General features: G+C 36.6%; 1 protein-coding gene across 8 annotated transcripts in view; it reads right to left on the bottom strand.

Moving 5' to 3' along the window:
• The window catches only part of Neo1 (neogenin 1), a 165,292-nt gene that overhangs the window by 59,968 nt on the left and 84,318 nt on the right, over positions 1-21,006 (bottom strand). For 5 of the 8 annotated variants that reach the window (XM_013112950.3, XM_005069629.4, XM_013112947.3 and 2 more), the window contains exon 8: positions 795-1,014. In XM_013112950.3, the coding sequence (XP_012968404.1) occupies positions 795-1,014 (220 nt within the window). The remainder of the gene's footprint in view (positions 1-794; positions 1,015-21,006) is intronic. The other 3 variants (XM_013112951.3, XM_013112949.3, XM_013112948.3) reach the window with 1 other exon arrangement.

The following is a 21,006-nucleotide window of genomic DNA, read 5'->3' on the forward strand; positions in this document are numbered from 1 at the left end:
GACAGTACTGAGAGGGCTTCATGGGGCTTATATTGGCACAGAAGTATTATGGACCATAGCTTTAGCTGGGAAGAGGAAAGGAGGAGGAGGAGACCAGGGAAACTGGGAAAAAAAGGCTTTAGTGATAAGTAGACTGGCTTCACTAGAAAATGAGTTTAGCTGAGAAGAAAGGAAAGCCAGGAAGCCATGGATAAAGTGGTCTAGAGATTCTAGATATCCTTCTGTAAACAAGATGAGCTCTTGAGATGGGTGGAGATATCAGGGAATTTACCAACAATGCTGTTAAGGGAAATTACTCTTAAATATTCTTGTGACATCAAAGAGACCCTGTAGGTACAGAACTACATTTATCTGACTAACAAATTAAACCTACTTTTAAATCTCTACAATGTGCTGAATGAATCTTGAGAAATGGATATAATTCTAGAGTTAGAGAAGTGTCTCAGTGGCAGTGTTTATCTAGCATGCACACTGATTTGATTTGGATTGAATCCCTGAACTACAAACAGAAATCAAAACATACCACCACAGTCCTGGCTGCAGCTGAATGCTTTTACTTAAACAGCTCTATCTGCTTTCTTCCATTATTTCAGAAAGGTAGGAAACAATACTAGGACTTTAGTGTGCTTGAGTTTATATAATGACTCAAATGACTTTAGGGAAGACATATTTCAATCATCTTATTTTCTGGACTGAAAACTGGTACAAATCCTATGCAATAAAGTAGGGTGAACATAACCAGACAAGAGTTTAAGAAGATGCAGCCCACTGGCTGTAAATATACAGACACTTACCTAGCAATCCCTTCTTTGGTGTAGAAGACAGAGTAGGTGAGATTGTCTCCATGAGGATCTGATGCAGGTGTACGCCATGTCAATTTGATGAAGCGGGTAGAGACCAGAGAGGCCACGACATCCCGAGGAGCTGAAGGCAGTGGTCCCGTTGTGGCTGGTGCTAGATGGTCAGTAGTGGCACTGGTCAGTGAAGTGGGAGGTAATGTTGGGATGGCAACATCTTGTCATGTGCAAACATTGGGGAATATGAAGGGCAAACCACGACGGTTTTTAAAAAGAGAACAGAAAACAAAAAACAAAAAAAGAAATAAACAAAACCACGATGGGAAATAAAATAAAATGAATGAACATAAAAAAGGCCATTAAACTGAAGGCTAACATGCAGGTCTGGGGTAACTACTGCAAACTAACAGGATATTCAAGACACATCACTATAGAACAAGCAGATTTTCTGATCTGATAAGGAACAGGGAAATGACAGCTGAGAATAACACATCTCAGAGGACACAGCAGTGCCCGGGTAATTTTCTTAATATTGAAAGCAGAATACAATATCTAACAAACTTTGCATACAACTCTCATAGTTTGGTGGACCTCAGTATTTTCTACTTTATCAAAATATGGGAAAGCCTATCTATCTATAATGACTACATATAAACAATCCTCATTGCACTCAACAAAGTCTAGGAGTAGGGATATATGACTTCCCTAAACAACTCTGCAGGAAATTAGAAAGCTAAACTTTCAACTTTAATATTGTTCTCCATATTGGCAATACCTAAGGAAGTGACAGTTTCCTCATATTGATAAATTATACTTTATTTGTCATTGTATCAACCCATTTAATTATAACACTATAGAAAAACTGAGTAAAATATTCCAAGATCATAAAAATAGTATAGGTAACTTAGGATCTTCACCATAATGTAAATTAAGTACTGGGTGCAAGAGATGAAGCAGTGGCACTCAATAAGCAGCCACAGCACACCTGCTGCTCTACCTTTCTAATTTTAGAAATTTTATTCCTTGTACTCAACCTAAATCCTTTAGAGACAAAAAGTACAAGTTTAATTTCACCCCATCATCATGCCTGAGAGAAGGTCTCACATTTTTTTTAAGTTACTATAAACTTCCTGAGGAAATAGGTAGAAAACAGTCTGAGAGGAATTAGCAGACTTTGTTTCTCCCACATCCATTCATTTGGTGGAGACTGAACCCAGGGCTTCCAACGTGCTAGGTAAGCACTCTTATCTTACTTAGTTTTGAATTAAGTAGAACAACAAGGCAACAGTCTCCAGAAGTATCTGAGCACTATCCATATGGAAATCTGCCTCTTTATGTGGACCAGTAAATCATTACAATTCTGTAATCTGTACTACCATACTGTCTTCATCTTACAGAGGATGATACTCAGGAGCTAAAAATCATTTGTCCTGGGTCATAGCAAGTAGTGACATAGTAAACCAAGACTTTAGTTTAAAAGGCCTGTGAATTTAGCCAACAGGAGAATGGAAAGTTGATTTCCAGTTTAGACATGTCACTTACTTGTGTCACTTAGGGAAAATCACTTATTTTTTTCCCCTGCCCTCTCCTTTTTGTGTCTACCTCTATGGAAGAGTTCCTCTATTAAAATGTAAGATGGTGAAGTTTTTCTTTAATTGGAAGTACACACTTTACTGAGACATATCAAAATGGCAAGTCAAAATTGAACAGGCACTGAAAACTTTTTCTTATCCTATATGCCTTGATAGGTGTGTTACTGCAGAGAAAATAAATGCCTCTCATTCACAGTTTTTATGTCAATTTGTTTACATAACAGCTTAGGAGGTAGGGGGGAAATAATGGAGTTAGATGTTGAGAGGAAAGAATCAAAAACTTTCAAGTTCTTGGCAGACTGAGCAGATGGAGGAGGAAATATTAATGAGGACAATGCACTAAGGAGTAATGATTTAGTTTTGTCTTAGGCAACAATCTAATACTTATACAATAAATGTATACAGGCAGTTGCAGATATGGATCTGAATACTATAAAAAAGTTACTAAAATTCTTTATAAGTTTCAAAGAGTTAACCTGAATACAGCTGCTTCTAAAACATACAAATACACTTTCAAATGGTATCTGACTTACTAAGCCCCATTTTCTCCTTATTTACTGGCTGGAGAGCAGAGTTAGTTCATCATATAAAAGGCAATAAGGTATACTGGGAAGAGTACTGGATTGAATACAAAGATCCATGTTCAAACTCTGACCCTGACCCTTCCTAATAATATGAGCATGGCAAATCAGTCTGTTCTGTTAGTTTCCGTATCTATAACTTGGGAGTAGTAGCACTCCCTACCCATGTCCCATACAACAGGAATCAGAAGAATGCTAAACAAGGAAGTACATATGTAAACGGCTTTGAAAGGGCAATGTGCACAATACCTCTCCCATTTGAATGGGATATGAAAGCAGCTAGGGAGATAATGTAAGCAGGAGAAAGCAGGTGAAGGGTATAATGGATCAATCATCCAGACTGGGAAGTTTGGTTGCCCTGAACTTCTAATGCACAGATCTGTAATTCATTAACATTCCACAGCACTTATTTACGCCATCCATGTTCACACTGTGTCACATTGTATGAGTCTGCAAGCCTCTTATGGACAAAAATTCTACTTGTTTCATCTTGTAACCACTTACTTCTGTCTACTTTAGATAACCTCAATAAATTAATATTAAATTAATAGAAGAAAATTCAGGGATGTTTCAATAGAGAGCAATGTTTCAAAAAGCTAATTCATCATTTTGATCTTTTTAGTTAAGCACATATAAATAACATTATATAATGAAACTAAATTTTCAAGGTAGACCTTTTATTTCATGTACATCCAATCAAACTCTAAATACCAGATTATTGTAATAATGTAAACAATTCCACACTGACCAAGGCAAAGGGAAATCTATGCATACTGGAGCTCCCCTTCCCATGTGGTTCTATGTCCTAGCTAAGCAAGTGAGGAAAAGAGATTTATGTGACCACAGCGAATCAAGTAAGAACTAGGTTACACCAGTATCCACAGCAAAAAAGTACAGACTGTGACTCTGGACTTCCGGCAGGATGGTTTGAGGAGGAGGATGACAAAAATCTCATTCCCAAAGGCACTGATAAAACTAGACAAACCAGTCCAGACTTGAAATTGATCAAAGGTATAAAGGAATAATTCTTCTGTACACTGTGAAGACTTGCTGCTCTCATTGTTAATAAAAAGCGGAATGGCTGATGGCGAGGCAGGATTCCTGGGGCAGAGAGAATGCTGGGGTGAAGAAAGAGGAGGAGTCTGAGGAGACACCATGAGATGCAGAGCAAGCAAGATGTTAAGTACATACATAAGGTAAACAAGCTTCAGGGTAATACATAGATTAATAGAAATGGGTTAATTTAAGTTATAAGAGCTAGCTAAAAACAAACATAAGCTATAGCCTAGCATTTATAATTAATATTAAGTCTCTGTGTGGTTATTTGGGGAGCAGCTGGTGGGACAGAAAAGTCTGCCAACACCAAGAAGCATTTGTTAATGGAAACTAACATTTCAGGTAAAAACAGTGTCTGCGTCATCATCCCATCTTTGCTCTAGTGACCAAGCAAGATAGAGCAGGCTCTGAAAAATCAATAGTTTTGCTGCTGTTGTCAGAGAGGGCTCACTGATGTGTAGGAAGAGCTGGTACTTCCTAGCTTGAGGTGACAGTTTAGGGGCAATAGACAACTGACCAGCCGTGGAACATGGTATTCCATGGGTAAGAAAATGATAAGAAAGTTTAATAAGCACTTCACACATCCCAGGATGACTGGAAGCAATGTGTATATAATCCAGAGATTGAAGGTCCAAGCCATCCATGAATCCCTGGTCAGTGGAAGCCACGTGTATAGTCTGGAGACAAGCAAGAGCACCTAGCACCAAACAAAGGCTGAGACAGCCTGAAAAACAACTCAAAGTTTGAAGGTATCCCCACATCAAGATATACAAGCTCAGAGTTTGAAGAATTTGGACATAATTTCAGACTAATTTTTGGCTGACTAACAATTTATATAGAGATAAAGGTGAAGGGTATGATGGCACATGACCACAACCCTAGCTCTTGGGAGGCTGAAGCAGGAAGACCATGAGTTTTAGGACAGTCCAGTTTAGGCTGGGTACAGAATAAGTCTCTATAGCAATAAAAAAAAAGTAGATGTTATCCCTAGAAGACAAAATTTACATATACACAGCCTCCTAGGAAAACAGAACAAGAAAATAAAAATAAAAACTAAGCTATGGGGCTGGAGAGATGGTTCAGTTGTTAAAAATACTGGGTGCTATTTCAGAGGACCTGGGTCCTATTTCCATACCCACATGGCAGCTCACAACCATCTGTAATTGTAGTCCCAGAGGATCTGATGTCTTCTGTCCTTTGCAGCATCAGGCACACAAGTGGTGCACAGACCAATGAACAAGCAAAACATATAAAATAATAAGTGAAAAAATTAAAAACATTAAAAGGCTAAGCTATACATTAGTAGTTGCACTCTAAAGAAAATAGAGCAAATGCTAGACTTGTGGGGGAGAAGAGTCAGAATCCATAGTTGCTTATATACCATCTAAAATACTTAATATTCAACAGATATGTTTGAAGAAGAAACACATAATCTAATAATAAAACTCAAAACCAGCAAAATGATTAGGCAGAATTTGAAAATATAGACGACTTACAGACAACCTATGAACCAACTTGACCTAACTGACACTATTCAGTCTCTGTCCAGCAGTTCTGGATTCATCCCAGGCATAAATGAGACAATCACCAGGGCACATTGTATGCTGGATCACAGAGCATGGGTGTTTTCTGACCATAGCAGAGTTAAATTCGATGTCCACTGCAAGCATGTTCCTTGTCTAGGGCTTGCAGTGAATATAGGACTGCTTTTTAGTAGCAATCTCTACTGCATGTACAAGAAATGGGGGTCGATAGGACTCATAGTAACCTACAGGGAGTTCTGACTGGGGCCATTGCCCTGATACAGAACTTGTTATTTTCTTCCATGCCCATGAAATGTTAACAGGTTGGCATGTTAGCAAAATATAATCACTTTTATCATTCCTTACATAGATGTTTTCATTAACTCATTCATAGCTATTACCAGCAATACTTCTTTAAACTTTTGTATACATGTATTTTTATGTACATATATAAATATTTCTGATGTGCATTCCCAGAAACAGAAAAGCTGAGCCAAAGGCTTATGCATTCGGAAGTCTGAAAAACTATGAAGGCTAGTCTTCTGAAAGGCTATTTGGGTTTGAGTTTTAGAATGTAAGCTAAAGGTATTTCTGGGAACTCTTTGTTTGATATTTTTTTTTAAAGACAGGTTTTCTCTCTGTTGCTCTGGTTGTCCTGGAACTCACTCTGTAGACGAGGTTGGCCTTGAACTCAGAGATCAGTCTGCATCAGTCTCCATGCACCACCATAATCAGCTTATTCCCAAATAATAAACAGGACAGCACAAACTCCTCTTTGTATTAAACAGAAAAGTATTTTAAGTAAATCAGAATGTGTTAAGAAATTAGGTAGATGAGAGGAAAATAAATTTAATGGAAGAAATCTGGGATGCTAAGTACTTCAAAGGGGCAGACTGACAAGACAGATCATTAGATCTTGAGGAACTGTCAGTACATCCGGAAGCGGGGAGGACATGGACAGGAGGAAGTACATAGAAATCTGTAAAAGGAGCTATGAGACCTCAAAATCCTCCAGAATATTTATACTCAGGAAATCAGACGAGATATGGGCTTAGAGGTGACTACAGGAGAATTAAGAATGGAAGATAACACCTAAGTCACACCAACAAGTTTAACATCACCAAACACCAAGCACTGATAGATATCATACCCCCAATACAGAAGCATTGCAATGTCACTTCTCATCTGTATTTCTTAAGGAAAAAAAAGGCACATCAGTGCAATCATAAGATAAGCCCATTCAGAGACTTTATAAAAATATCTGACAAATACTGCTAAAGATATGACAGATCAGAAGTCTATAGAACTGTCAAATTGAAAGACATAGACAGAACATTATTATGACATAGGGTTTTTCTTTTGTATACTGTGAAGGTATGTTGCTCTCATGGATTTAATAAAAAGCTAATGGTCAATAGCTAGGCAGGAAGAGGTTACATGGGAACTGCTGACAAGGAAAGGAGAACAGGAAAGAAGAAGGGCAGGGCCATCACTCAGACATAGAGGGAGCAGGACGTATAGAAAATGAGGTAACAAGCAATAACACACACGGTAGCACGTGAATAAATATGGGTTAACTTAAGCTGTAAGACCTAGTTAATAACAAGCATAAGCTATTGGGCAAGTATTTATAATTAATAATAATTCTCTGTGTGGTTATTTTGGAGCTTGTTGGTGAGAAAGAAACTTCCATCTACAAAACATAAATGCAACAGTGTCCAAAGACTCAAGAGGAATGAATTCCCTACCACTCTCCTGAGCTTCTTTCCTACATTTCTCTCCAGTAACCTGCTCTATAAAGTCTAACTATCTTTCTAAACCCAACCCTTCCATCTAGTTCTCTGACCTCGCTAGGTGGTCTGCTCCCAAGTCTCATAGGAAAGGGTGCTAACTATCTTTCTAAACCCAACCCTTCCATCTAGTTCTCTGACCTCGCTAGGTGGTCTGCTCCCAAGTCTCATAGGAAAGGGTGCCCTCCCACCCCAGGCAGCAAAAAAGTACTTCAGGCAAATAGATGGGACTCACATCACTGGTTTCCCTAATCTTAGTATCATGATCCTGGCATGCTTAGAAAGTGATTACGTACAACGAACTCAAGAAGCATTGGCTTCCAGGATAGTTTGTACTTCAAGAAAAGGTGAGAGAAATAATATATTCAAATCTGTCAAACTTTAATTATCTAACATTTTGCTTGATAAATGATGTTGTTTATTTATGCTAGTGCTTGATTTTAATCATCACAAAAAGAGGATAATTACAAATCAAAAAGAGACACACACACACGGGAGTGAGAGATGTTGATCAGTGGCTATGGTAGCACATGCCTACAGTCTCAGCACTTGGGGAGTGAGACAGGAGGAACATGGGCTCCAAACAAGCCTGGGCACCTACACAGTGAGACCCTGCCTCAAAATACAAATAAAGTCACCTAAGTTGAGGACAAAGATCAAATTTTACATTGTAGAGCACTTTAAGTATGTTGGGGACCCTTTTTGTTGCTGTGAGAAAAATACCTGTCAAAAGCAAGGATTTATTTGGGCTCATTCAAGATATCATGGCAGGGAATTGTGGCAGTAAGACCAATTCTAGCTGTGTCAGCGGAGAATGAGCACATTATGTATGCTTCAGCCAGGAAATAAAGATATGAATGCACTGCCTTAACAATGGCAGGCTCTTGTAATGCAGTTCAGGCTAGTTTCTATGGTTGCAAGAAACATTTTTAATCACATCCAGGTTCTTTGAAATGAGTATAGGAAAGGTTTGGCTAAAGAGCACCACCATTTTAAGAGTAAAGCCAGTAGAGTCATTCTGTTGGTAAATATGGCATCATATTCTAACAAAACTTTAAAAGATACCTATCACTTCAGATGGTATCTATAAGGCAATGGCTTCACAATACCAGCAGGGAGGAGATAAACTATTTTGATAAGTACCATTGGGAAACCAATCAAATTGCTAGAGATGCCATTCTAGAATTATTGATATAACAGTTAATTTCCCCTATAACAAACAGCTGAAAGGAAGCAATTAAAAAAAACAAATTTTTGAGATGCACAGAAATAGAATCCAATAAAACAACAACTCCAATAGATAAAAGATATTCAGAAAAAGCATTCACATTCAGTCAGGGAAACAACTGTATTAGGCTATTAGTCAAAGCACTTTAAAATAAACACAATAATGGAAGGAGAGAAGAGCCACATATCCTTAGAGTAGTCTGTCACATAAAGGAGCCACTGACAAGTATGTGGTTGTCACAATGACTTCAAGTTGTATGCAGTATTCTCAATAGTATATTTTTGTGTATTCAGTGTATTTGTGTATTCAACAAGTTTCATAGCTTGGTAGTGAGATGCATAAGAAATGACACAGATTTTTTTAATGAAATTCATTACTACCCCAAAATTTTAAATATGATAATGAGGCAAAGAAAATTAAAGCAAAGGAATAATGCTGTGTAGTGATGATGACTGGGAATTAACATCTTCATTGTCACAGTCTATTTTATAAACACCTGTCAGGACAAGGGTAATGTTTTTCAACAAAGCTCACATAAGGAAATTTTATTACTTCTAATATTCTGATTCTTCAGGTAGAGAAGAGTCACATTAATGAATTTCAAGGATCCTATGCTTAGAATAGGGCTTATTAAAAATAGCACACACTTCTTTGTTATATATTATTTGAAAAAAGATACATTAAATTGTCTTGTGAAAAATCTAACATGAATTATGAAACTGAAAGATGTGTTATCTCATGAAATCAAAAAAGAAAAAGGAAAAGTCATTTTTTCAAGATTGTATGACAAAAAATGCTAGATTTGACACCTACATTTAGCTTGAGAATAATATCCCTATTATAATCAGTATTATTAAACTTCTAGAATGAGAAATAGCAAAACATCTATAGTGCAAATGACTCCCAAAGAGTCTTGAAATTTCCATGCATATTCAAATAACCTTATTGATGCCAGTCTAATAAGGAAGGCTTATCTAATTTTAAAACCATTTGCCATGTCTTCAACACTCAAAAATGTTAATTCCTAAGGCAGAATTAAGACAGGTATGCTCAAGATACGCTATCATATTTAAATAAAACCCACACAATTAACAATTAGTCAACAACTCTGATGTGGAAACTCATTTAAGAGAGTACATTTACAAATTAAGGGCAGAAATTATACTAAATATATGCGCTCACTGACTATCCATATTTATTAAAATAGTAACTGTTCAGCAGTGCCAGCAAAGCTCTATGACATAAGTGATACAACAGTAGATACAAATCCTTTTCTTGCATATTAACAGAAAAGAATGACCATGTTATGCATAGTACAACATTGAATGACATTAGATTTGAGGCAGCAGCTATATGTCCACAGTATTATACAGAGTTTAAGTGCAACTGTTCTCCTGCAATTCAGACAGTTATCCCAGCTTCAACTGATATATTAGATGTGTAAGCCTGAACAAGTTTACTTAACAAGTTTAAGCTTCAGTTCTTAAAAGTACATACACATAGGAAACAGTGTTATATTGTTTAGTCATGGAAAGGGAGGGAGGGAAGGAGAGGGAGCTGGAGCAGGAGCAAAATTGATTGGTGGAAACCAAAGAACAGAAAAAAACCTGTATCCAAATTTGGTAGAGGTCTACTTTTCAAATGAGCAGAAAAGAGAAAATCTGGAGATATTTCATAAAGGATACAAGAAAAGTATCCTTGGGACACCTAAGCCAGATAATGTGTCCTCCTTTTACTCATACAAGCAACAAGTTACACTAGTTTTACAATCAATTCAAACCTTATACCTCCTTCCCTCCAAGCCATTTTTGGTTTTGAGCCAGATCTCATTATACAACCAAGGCTGCCTCATTATCCTCCTGCCTTACCCTCTCAAGTGCTGGGATTGCCAGCATATTTCACCACATCTGGCTTACTTTTATTCTTAATTGATATAAAGCCATAACTGCCTCTTTAAAACATTAATAGTTAAAATATATTCGGATGATCAATCATGCATAGGATGATATAAAAATGGAAAAAATGATGTATCTATAAAATTTTCAAAAAGGCATAATCTTAAATGTGTATGCACTCAACAAGAGTACCAAAGTTACAGGGCAAAATCCAATATAATTATAAGAAAAATAGGCAAAATTCAATAATATATAGAGAATTTGAGGCCCCTTCTACTAAACTGATCAAAGAAGGAAGAAAATTAGTAAAGATGACCTAAACATGGGCTGGAGAGATAGATGGTCTGGCTGCATTCCCAGAGGACCCAGGTTCAATACCAAGCACCCATATGGCAGCTCACAATTGTCTGTGAGTCCAGTTCCAGGGGATCCAACACCCTCACAGAGACATACATATAGGCAAATCATCAATGCATGTGAAATAAGAATAAATAAATTGCCAGGTGGTGGTGGCACACACCTTTAATCCCAGCACTCAGGAGGCAGAGGCAGAAGGATCTCTGTGAGTTCAAGGCCAGCCTGATCTACACAGAGAAACCCTGTCTCAAAAAAAAAAAAAAAAGAAAAGAAAAAATAAGAATAAATTATTTTTAAAAAGATGACCTGAACATTATTCATCAATTTTATCTGATACTTCCATTCAAGAGCAGAAAATACATTGTTTTATAAAACCTAATGCAAATTCACCAAGACAGGTATCTGATACATGAAGTATACTTTAACTGATGTAAAAGATTTATCATTGTGGTGGTTTGAATAGGAATGCCCCCCATAGATTCATGTGTTTGAATGCTTGGCCCACAGGGAATGGTACTATAAGGAGGTATGGTCTTGTTAGAGGAAGTGTGTCACTGTAGGGACAGGCTTTGAGGTCTCATATGCTCAAGTTATGCCCAGTGTGGCTCACAGTCTCCTTTTGTTGTCTTTGGTCAAGATGGAGAACTCTCAGCTCCTTCTCCAGCACCATGTCTGCCTGCATGCTGCCATGCTTCCAGCCATGATGATAACGGACTAAGCCACTGAAATCTATGGGGCCTTGGAAAGCAGATCAGTATTTATCCCTGGCGTACAAACAGACTTTGGGAGCCCATTCCACATTGAGGGAAGCTCTCTCAGCCTGGACACATGGTGGAGAGCCTAGGTTCTGCCCGGGATGATATGACAGACTTTGAAGATCCCCCATGGAAGGCCTCATCCTTTATAAGAGTTGCCTTGGTCATGATCTCTTCACAGGAATAAAGCCCTAACCTAGACAATCATCTATGCTCACATAGAGAGTTAAGTTAGAAATAACACAAACACAGCAAGAAAACCACTAAACATTAAAAAATGTATATATAGATAACCCAGGGGTTTACAGAAGTCACAATGAAAATTTTTTAAATATCTTATCTATATTAAGCTGGAAGCACAGCTTAATAATCATGGCATGCAAAAAATGACTTAGAAATTTACAGCATTGATGCCTACATCAAAAAGGAAAGTAGTGACAATCAAAGGAGAAACAATAGAGAAAACAAAATCAAACTAAAAGATAAACTTGTAGCCAGCACCAAAGCTGCAGGGAGGGTGTAGGACACATAACACAGACAGAAATCACTAATATTAAATAGAAGCAAAAATGGCTGACCTCACAAGCATAAAAACTTAAGCCGTTAACTTTTAATTAAGCTAATTAAAGTTAATTTAAATTAAGCACGAAGTACCAGGTTCCTCTCTACCTGAGCCAAGAGTTAGAAAGTTACAGTTAGTCTGCTGGAGGGCAATCTCAAGCCCAAAACTGTTAACTATGTAAATGACTTTGAATCTTAAACCAATGAGATAGGGAATCTGGGGAGGGAGCAAGTCCCACTGGCATACTGTAGAAGAAGGCAGGGATTTCTCACTAATTTAAAAAACAAAAAACAAAAAACAAAAAAAAACATTGTCTTGTGTCAAATCGGTGTGGCAACCACTATCACTTGGCTACTATGCTGGCACCCTTCTGCAGAATGCTATATGAAAAACTGCTTAATTCCCCTACACTCCTCCCCGTCTCTTGAATTTTTATTATGTTATTTTCCAATAGTTGTGTACAGTTAGTTCCTTGCAAAATATACAATGTGGAAGAGGGGAAAGAGTAACCTGATGATAAAAAAAACTTGGCAGCACTGAGTGTTCATCAAAAACAAGAAGGATGATAACTTGTATTGTATCCCAAAACAAAAAAAGGTATTAAACAGAAGCAAAATTTACCTGAATAAAGTATGGACTTCATAATAAAAAGTTACAATACTGATCAACAGTAACACATGTGAGAGAAATGTAGAGTATCTGGAGACTCTGTAGCTATCTTCTATGTGCCTGTGGTGCATGGGTTTATGAACATGTGAGGAAGTCAGAAGTGGGTACCCAATGCCCTCCTCCACTCTCTGCCTATTCCTTTTAGGCAGTCTCCCCTTAAATCTAGAATTCCCTTTTTCTGAGCTAGGCTGGAAACCAGCAAGCCCCAGTGATCCTCCTGTCTTCACATTACAAGCATTATGTTAACCCATATTATATGGGTACTGGAATCCAAATTCCAGTTCTCATGATTGCACAGCAAGTGCTCTTAACCTCTGAGCCATCCTCAAATTCCTCTTTTGTGACTCTTCTATAAATTTAAAATAAAGCTTATTAAGAATATAGATAGAGGATATGGATATGTTGGCCCATGCCAATATCCTGGGAAAGAGAAGAGGGAGGGAGGAAGGGAGGAGGGGAGACTGAAAATGTATGTACTTGTATCCAGTACTTTAAAAAAGCAAACTGAAAGGGAAGGAAAGAGGAAGGTACAGAGGGAACACAGGAAGGGACAGCTAAAACTAAGGACCACTTGAGGGGTTGTATGGAAGCCTACTGCAGTAGAAGCCTCTTAAAATATATACATACATGAAAGAAGCTTAAATGGAATCACCAAATAACAGAGGAGAGAAAGCCTCAACTAGCCATCTCTTGCCATCAAAGAAAACTTCCAATGCTGAGAATGGGTTATATCTCATCACATTGTTGGGCAAAGGTACCCCATAGAAACCAAACAACTCAAGCTATTCCAGTCTATTGATTGCTCTCTACAAACTGACAGTAAGATCCTGCTGCTGAAGATAACAATTACATAACTCATTGAACACAGAGAAGTCAAGCTGGTGCCTACCTAGAGCCTTCACCCCTACTCACTAGCATTCATGGTTCTGGAAGGTATTTTTCATGCTACCAAAGGAGAAAGGTAACCTAGCTACAAACCCTTTGATCTACAATAGTGACTTGACTGCGAGATGTTCTAGTGCAATGGTAGCACAGAAGTTGTGGGAGTCTGTGTGGGGATGAAATACAGTATGACTATGAACCACCAACACAGCTAGAGCCATTTCAGTGCAGGAAACAGAATTATAAGGATTGACTCACAGACTTAGAGATTTTTCTTTGAGGAATTAAGTCTCTACTAGTGGAGAAGTAATCTATGACCTAGAGACACACTCTGGTTATTATTACTGTTAGATGTGTGCTCTTGCAGTGAAATGCTAGTTTAAACATATGACTTATATAAACAATTGAAGGAAGTTAGAAAATAAAACACACCTCCCATTCTGTGTGCAGGAGGGGTGTTTCAGTATCAAGGAAGTCATTTGACTATTTCCTGACATTAAAAATATTAATTTAAAAAGGTGTGTCAGATGTTAATGACGCACCTACCTCAGCAGTGGGCCCCAGAAAAAAGACAGCTCCCTCTTTCCATTCTAAACCAAAATGCTATGTCCCAGATAAGATCTCAACACCCCAGAGGGAACAAGACAAAATGTGTAAAAGGATTTCTACTCATTACCCATCTCATTACACATTTTGACCAACAAAGAAAACCAATTTTTCTTCAATGAGCTTAATGATTTACATTCACTCTAATTGTAACAAATTTTCAAGATGTTACATCTGAAAGAACATTAGCATTTTTAAGATTCAGATTTAGAAAACAAATTCTAGGAGTTTTTTAATCTCTTCAGATTACGTACAAAAAGCAAAAGAATTCAAGGAGTCCCAATAAGATCTTTTACAAAACTAATGTACTAAGATTTGTGAGTATGCGCTGGAGAAACCAAAAATTAGGGGGGAAAATAACCATCAAGCCAGAATCCATATAAAAAGCCTTCATATTTACTTTACTACTTGGAGTCTACAATACTCAAATACACTCTGCATAAAGGGACTCAAACAACAGAGCTGGTACCAAAAAGTTTGCTTTTTAAAAACACAAATATCTAAAGCATTAGGACAACATTACAGTCTTATGAGGCAACAGTAGCACTGAATTTGGTATTACAAATTTCTCTCAAAAGCATTTCAAATTGTATTTATTTGGGAGGGAGATAAGATTGCCAACACCCTTAAATGTAGAATGAAAAAACACAATAATCCAGAACTGATACTGTGTGAGATCAAATCTGTAAGCATCCAGATTGTCAGTAACATCTTTCAGACCCAAATAGCATTCTGCCAATTATTACATTACTGTATAATATAGCATCTTTTAAATATAGTTTCCAATTATATTACAGCCACACATAATACTACCTTCTGGTATCTTTGTGCTACATAACATTCCTTCTTTACAACAAAATAATAGCATCAAATACAAATTTAATTTTCTCTCTGAAATTTTTCAAGTGTATCTTTGAGTCTGGAAAGGTCATTATCAGGGCTTCTTCAATTTAACTACCAAATACCAAAAATTATCACTGAGGGTGTTAAGTTGCTACCTGGGTCTCATAAATTCTATCTTAAAATCAATGAGTGATGATGAGCAACATTAGATAAACTATTAGATAGACTATTTATACTTTAATTATATGTCAACCCCACCAAAGTTACCTAAAACAAGCATGAATTATATCTCAAGCATAATGACAACGAATTTTCCTAACCCCATAAGACTAAGGATTATAATCTTAGACTTATATAACCCCTCTCCCTTACACGAATGCAATAAATTATAGATATGGTCCTATCTTCTTTTATAGGAACATCTATTCAACATTTAACAAATGATTACTGGCCAGGTGGTGGCGGTGCACACCTTTAAACCCAAAAGGCACTTTTGGTAATTATGACAAAAGTAACCTACAGTTATATCAAGCCTACTAGACGCTTAGCTATCTTTCCAAAATGATATAGCTGACCAACCTTGTCAATAAGCATAACCACAATACTGAATTTAAAATCTGATTTTTAAAATTAAATGGACACATACACACACACACACTTTTGTCTTAGAAACATTAAAACTTGCTACTGTAGCATAACTCTGAAGCTGAATCAGGTATCTATTCTGACTTTTATGCTAACTACTTATTTTAAGACAAATCACTTAGCTATATTTCTAAGTCTGTAAAACTAAAAAAATAAGATATACTCTAGCTAGACTGAAAATTTTTTTAACATCACCTCCCTAACTAGTCTGCATAGTAGGATCTTTGCCAGATAGCTAAGAATATTTACTTACATAGTATATGTACTTAGTAAAATCCTTGGTTTAACAAATCTGCTTTGTTTTTGAAATGGGGTTTTGTAATTTATCACAGACTGGACTTCAACACACTATGTAGTCCAAGCTGGCTTGGGAGTTGCATCAATCATCCTGATTTAGCCTAAGTTCTGAGATCACATGTGTGAGTCACCATGCCTGGATCAAATTTGCTATTAATACTTTAATAAATTATACTTTACTATAGTATTTGCATTATACAACTTGTTATTCAGGAAAAATAGGCCGAAATGTCTAAAATTTACAGACAGTTATCAAATAGGCAATCTACATTTTTTCTCTTATAGCATTGCTTCAAAAAATAAGAACTCTTAATCTAAAATTAGATTTTAGAAATTTCTAAAATTTGCAGTAGAAACTATTATAAGTAGATAAAAATATTTTCTTTAGAATTTCTAACAGTACAACTTGGCTGCCTAAAAATTCGCAAAACATTTTTACTATTTTCTGAATGCTTAGATTACAAGTATGAACTACCACACCCAGTTCAGTTTGTTTTATTAATAATATAACTTAGATATTGTGCTAACAAGTTTTATGTCAACAAGCTAGAGTTATCAAAGAGAGCCTCAATTGAGAAAATGCCTCCGTAAGACTGGACAACAGATGAGCCTGTATGGCATTGATGTGGGAGGGCACGGACCATTTGTAGATGGGGCCACCTGTAGGCTGATAGTTCAGGATTCTGTAAGAAAGCAGACTGAGAAAGCCATGGGGAGCAAACCAAGGTAAGCAAGCCAGTAAGGCAGCACTCTTCTATGGCCTGCCCATCAGCTCCAGCCTCCAGGCTTTCTACCCTCTCTGCTTTTGAAGGTGAACTGTTATATGGAACTGTGAGTGAATTAACCCTTTCCTCCCCAAGTTGCTTTTGGTCACGGTGTTTCATCACTGCAATAGAAACCCTAACTAAGACAGGTATTTTCCATACTTAGATCCCTTATTCTTTGTAGTATGCTTTAAAGCACTCTTTTTTATTGGTTTTATTAACTTGGTTGTTTTCAGATTTATGCTAGATTAAAATATGAACCTTTAATTACCTTGCAAATATAGCTTCAAAATAAATAATTATTAACAGATTGTTTGAAATGTGTTAAATTCTTTTTTCTTAGAAGAGAGCCTATGTATCACAGGAGGTCCTCTTTTTAATAAACGTATTTAAAATAATTTCCCACTCTATTAACAAAAAGTTTCCCATTTTTATTTTATGTGTATATGTGTTTTTGATACATGCACCACATACATGCAGTGCACAAAGAGGCCAAAAGAAGGTATCTGATTCCCTGGAACTGGGTGACATGCTATGAACTGCCTTGTGGGTGCTGAGAGAACCTGGGTCATCTGTGAGAACAGTCAGTGACCTTAACTGCTGAGCTATGTCTCCAATGCTCTCTTGCTCTCTCTCTGCCTGCCTGCCTGCCTGCCTGCCTGCCTCCCCCTCCCTCCCTCCTTCCCTCCCTCCCTCCCTCCCTCCCTCCCTCCCTCCCTCCCTCCCTCTCTCTATCTCTCTCTCTCTCTCTCTCAATAAATCTGGTACTTGCTAATTCAGATGGATTGGCTAGCTAGTAAGTTCCAGAGATGCCCTGTTTTGGCTTCTCCAGCACTGAGAATACAGGCACACACTACCACACCTAGCTTTTCATACAGGTGCTACGGATATGAATTTAGGTTTTCATGCTTGCATGGCAAGTACTTTACTGAATGAGCAATTTCCAGACCCTGAACTCCAATTATTCTTTATCAGAGTACACTGGCTATTTTTCTTTTCACTGGGGTGAAATATTAATACACAACAGAAATAACTTAGAGAAAGAAGGATTTGTTTTAGCTCATGGTTTCATGGCAGAAAAGGTAGAACAGCTGGGACTAGTCTGGACCTAGGTGGTGTGAGTTCTTAGGATGGTTTCCTCACTTCTTAGGGTGGCTACAACTCTCTACTGAAGTTACTACATCCCTGTACCTATTACCCTTGCCCCATGTCCAAAAGTGCCTGTGGGAGATTGATTTTACATTCAATCCACAACATAAAGCATTCTTTTAATTTCCTTTAAGTAGCCACAAAAGCTTTAATTACTTTGTTTATATTTTAGTTGCTTGATGTCTCTTTACTCTAACAGACAAGTATTCTATGAGGGTAGATAATAATGTCTGCTTGCTGGCTATTTCACCCTCACTACTGAGCATAAAGCCATACTTCTGTAAAGAATATGTGATTTTGTCACATATATTTACTGAATTACTACATAAGAGAAGTTTGTTAACAAGGGTTAGCTCTAGAAAGTAAGACCAGGGAAGAGTTAACAGTTAATTACACATTTTTATTTTTGACAATGAACATGTGTTAGGTCTTTTTAAAAATAACCCGTTTAGTTTTAACTAGACATTTCAGATGCCTTTCAATCTGGTCATAAAAATTATTTTTCTAATTTAAATGATATAAATATATTAAGTAGTTTTTTTGTTTAAGTTTTACTTAAAGAGCAGCTTCAAACTTTGCTTCATAAAGCTAGTCTTTTAACTTCATTTTCATCTGAGGGGCTGGAGAGGGCTTTGTGGTTAAAAGCAGGCAAAAACACTCATACTTAAAATTAAATAAAAATAAAATCATATCTAACATTAAACATATACTCCTAAAATAATTTAGTGGAGAATTTAATGTGATAAAAACAAACAAACAAAAACTAGCGATCACCTAATTCCTTCATTTTACAGAATTTCAGTGGCAGACCCAATCAGTAAGTCAGGAACAGAGAGAATAATGGCATTAGATACATCTGTAATCTTAGATAGGTCTTAGACATAAGGTAGGTATGGTGGTATCTTAGTAATCCTAGCACTCAAAAAGGTAAGACAAAAGGATTGCTATAATGTGAGGCCAGCCTGAGCTACACTGTGACTTCTGGGCCTGGTTATAAATCAAGAGTCTCAAAAACACAAACAAGAAAGTTCCTAGATATAGTAATCACAATTAAGAGTCAAATTAAACCAGTTATCTGAAGTAAAACTTCTCCTAAAGTTATAATTACTAATACTTAAGCAAAATAATAAATTAGAATTAACCCTTTGATCAACACTAACTAATCTTTATAAGTAATGTTTTAGATTTAAAATATTCCACCAATGACTAATAATTTCTTGCTACTTAGCCAACTTTTAACCATGCCAAGCTATTCATCACCTTTTCCAGAACTTCTATCATTCAATAACCTCAGAACTATATGGAATTTTTGACAAGTGTTTCAGTTAAGTAAAATTAAAAAATAAAACAACCACTCATAATACTCAGTATGTATCCTTGTCTACCTGGCCATTATATTCTAGCAATCATTTAATATGTTTGTAAAGTGTGAATTTCCTTTACTACAAACAAGTTCATGTTACTTCCTTTTCATCAGCCCTTCTTTCCTCCTGCAACAACAACAAAAACCCTGCCAATTACCAGACCTGCTGACAGGATATACATTTTAAAAAGTTATTTTTATGTTTTTTACATTCCAGTCTTACAAGAAAATTTTGAAGCTATTTTAAAATTCAAACAACAGAAAGAAAGGACAAAGAAGAGTTAACAATATTTTCTCTCAGTTCTTTTTAAGATGTAGTCTCTCTGTGTAGTCCCAAACTGGCCTGGAACTCATAATTTTCCTGCCTCTGTCTTCCAAGTGCTAGGATTACCAGGTATGTAGCCCCTACACCATTCCAGTTAGCTGCATGAATTTACTAACAATTAAGAAAATCTTTCAACAGACAACTATTAAATGTACTAATTTGAAATGTCACAATATAGAAGTAATTCCATTTTATGTTCAATTAGAAAGTTTTAAAGAGACTTTAAAACCAAGAGTTGCTGCTGCCAGACATGGTAGTGTACAATGAAATCCCAGTACTTAGAAGGCTGAGAATTGTAAGCTCACTGCTAACTTGACTTACACAGGAAGACAGCTTAAAAATAAACAAAAACTCAATACTAACATCAAAAGAAGTAACAAGAGTGTTTCTGTATGAAAATGCATAAAATTTAAAGTTCAATATTAATATTTTAAATCATACTTTATTTTTCTTAAAATTATTACATTTTGTTTACTTGTGTTTATATGTACATGTGTGTATGTGGACAGGCACAGTACACATATGAAAAGTCAGAGGACAACTTGAGGAGTTAGCTCCCTTCTTTCATTATATGGATCTGGGGATTGAACTCAGATTATCAGGCTTGGTGGCAGGTGACTTTATCCACTGAGTGATCTTGCCAGCTCCATCTTACATCTTAAATGTTTTGATTAAGAAAACGTTGAAACAACGCTTCTCAAATTCTAACTCCCCATTCTGTAAGAAATTTTGTTTTCTGATGATGTGACATAAAATGTCTCATACATGAACATAAAGAGTACTTCACTGGTTTTCTTCACTGTGCTGCTCAGGCTGTGCCAGAAAGATGTACTAACAATTATCTGCAGTTTCTACTTTTCCCCCTGACAGTTTTTACAGAGTTGCAGCACATTTCCTCCTAGATCTGTACTTCTGCTCCTATCCTTGTGTTTTCATTCCTTTTCCTTTACTCTACTCCAATTTTTCCCTTTAAAAGGTCTTAAGTGAAATAGACTTTCACTAATGAGAAATAATTTAGAATCACAAACTACTAACATTTGTGATGTAGTCTGATAGTCAGCAAACATTTTCTATAAAGGGCAAGAGAATATTTTAGGTTTTACAGGACATTTGATCTCTTATCTAAACGACTGACTTGTCATTACAGTAGGAAATGACTACAAACAAGACATAGCTATATGTCAACAAATGTCTATGTCTATGTCCCAATGAAAAGTGCAGGAAATGGATGGATGGATCCAGCCTATGAGGCATACTTTGTCAACCTTAATCTAGTCCATTCTTGAAAATTGTCGTTTAAAATATTAATGAGTCTGCTAAAAACAAA

The sequence above is a fragment of the Mesocricetus auratus genome, unplaced genomic scaffold, assembly GCF_017639785.1.
Source record: "Mesocricetus auratus isolate SY011 unplaced genomic scaffold, BCM_Maur_2.0 Super-Scaffold_100022, whole genome shotgun sequence".
NCBI classification, from domain to species: Eukaryota; Metazoa; Chordata; class Mammalia; order Rodentia; family Cricetidae; genus Mesocricetus; species Mesocricetus auratus.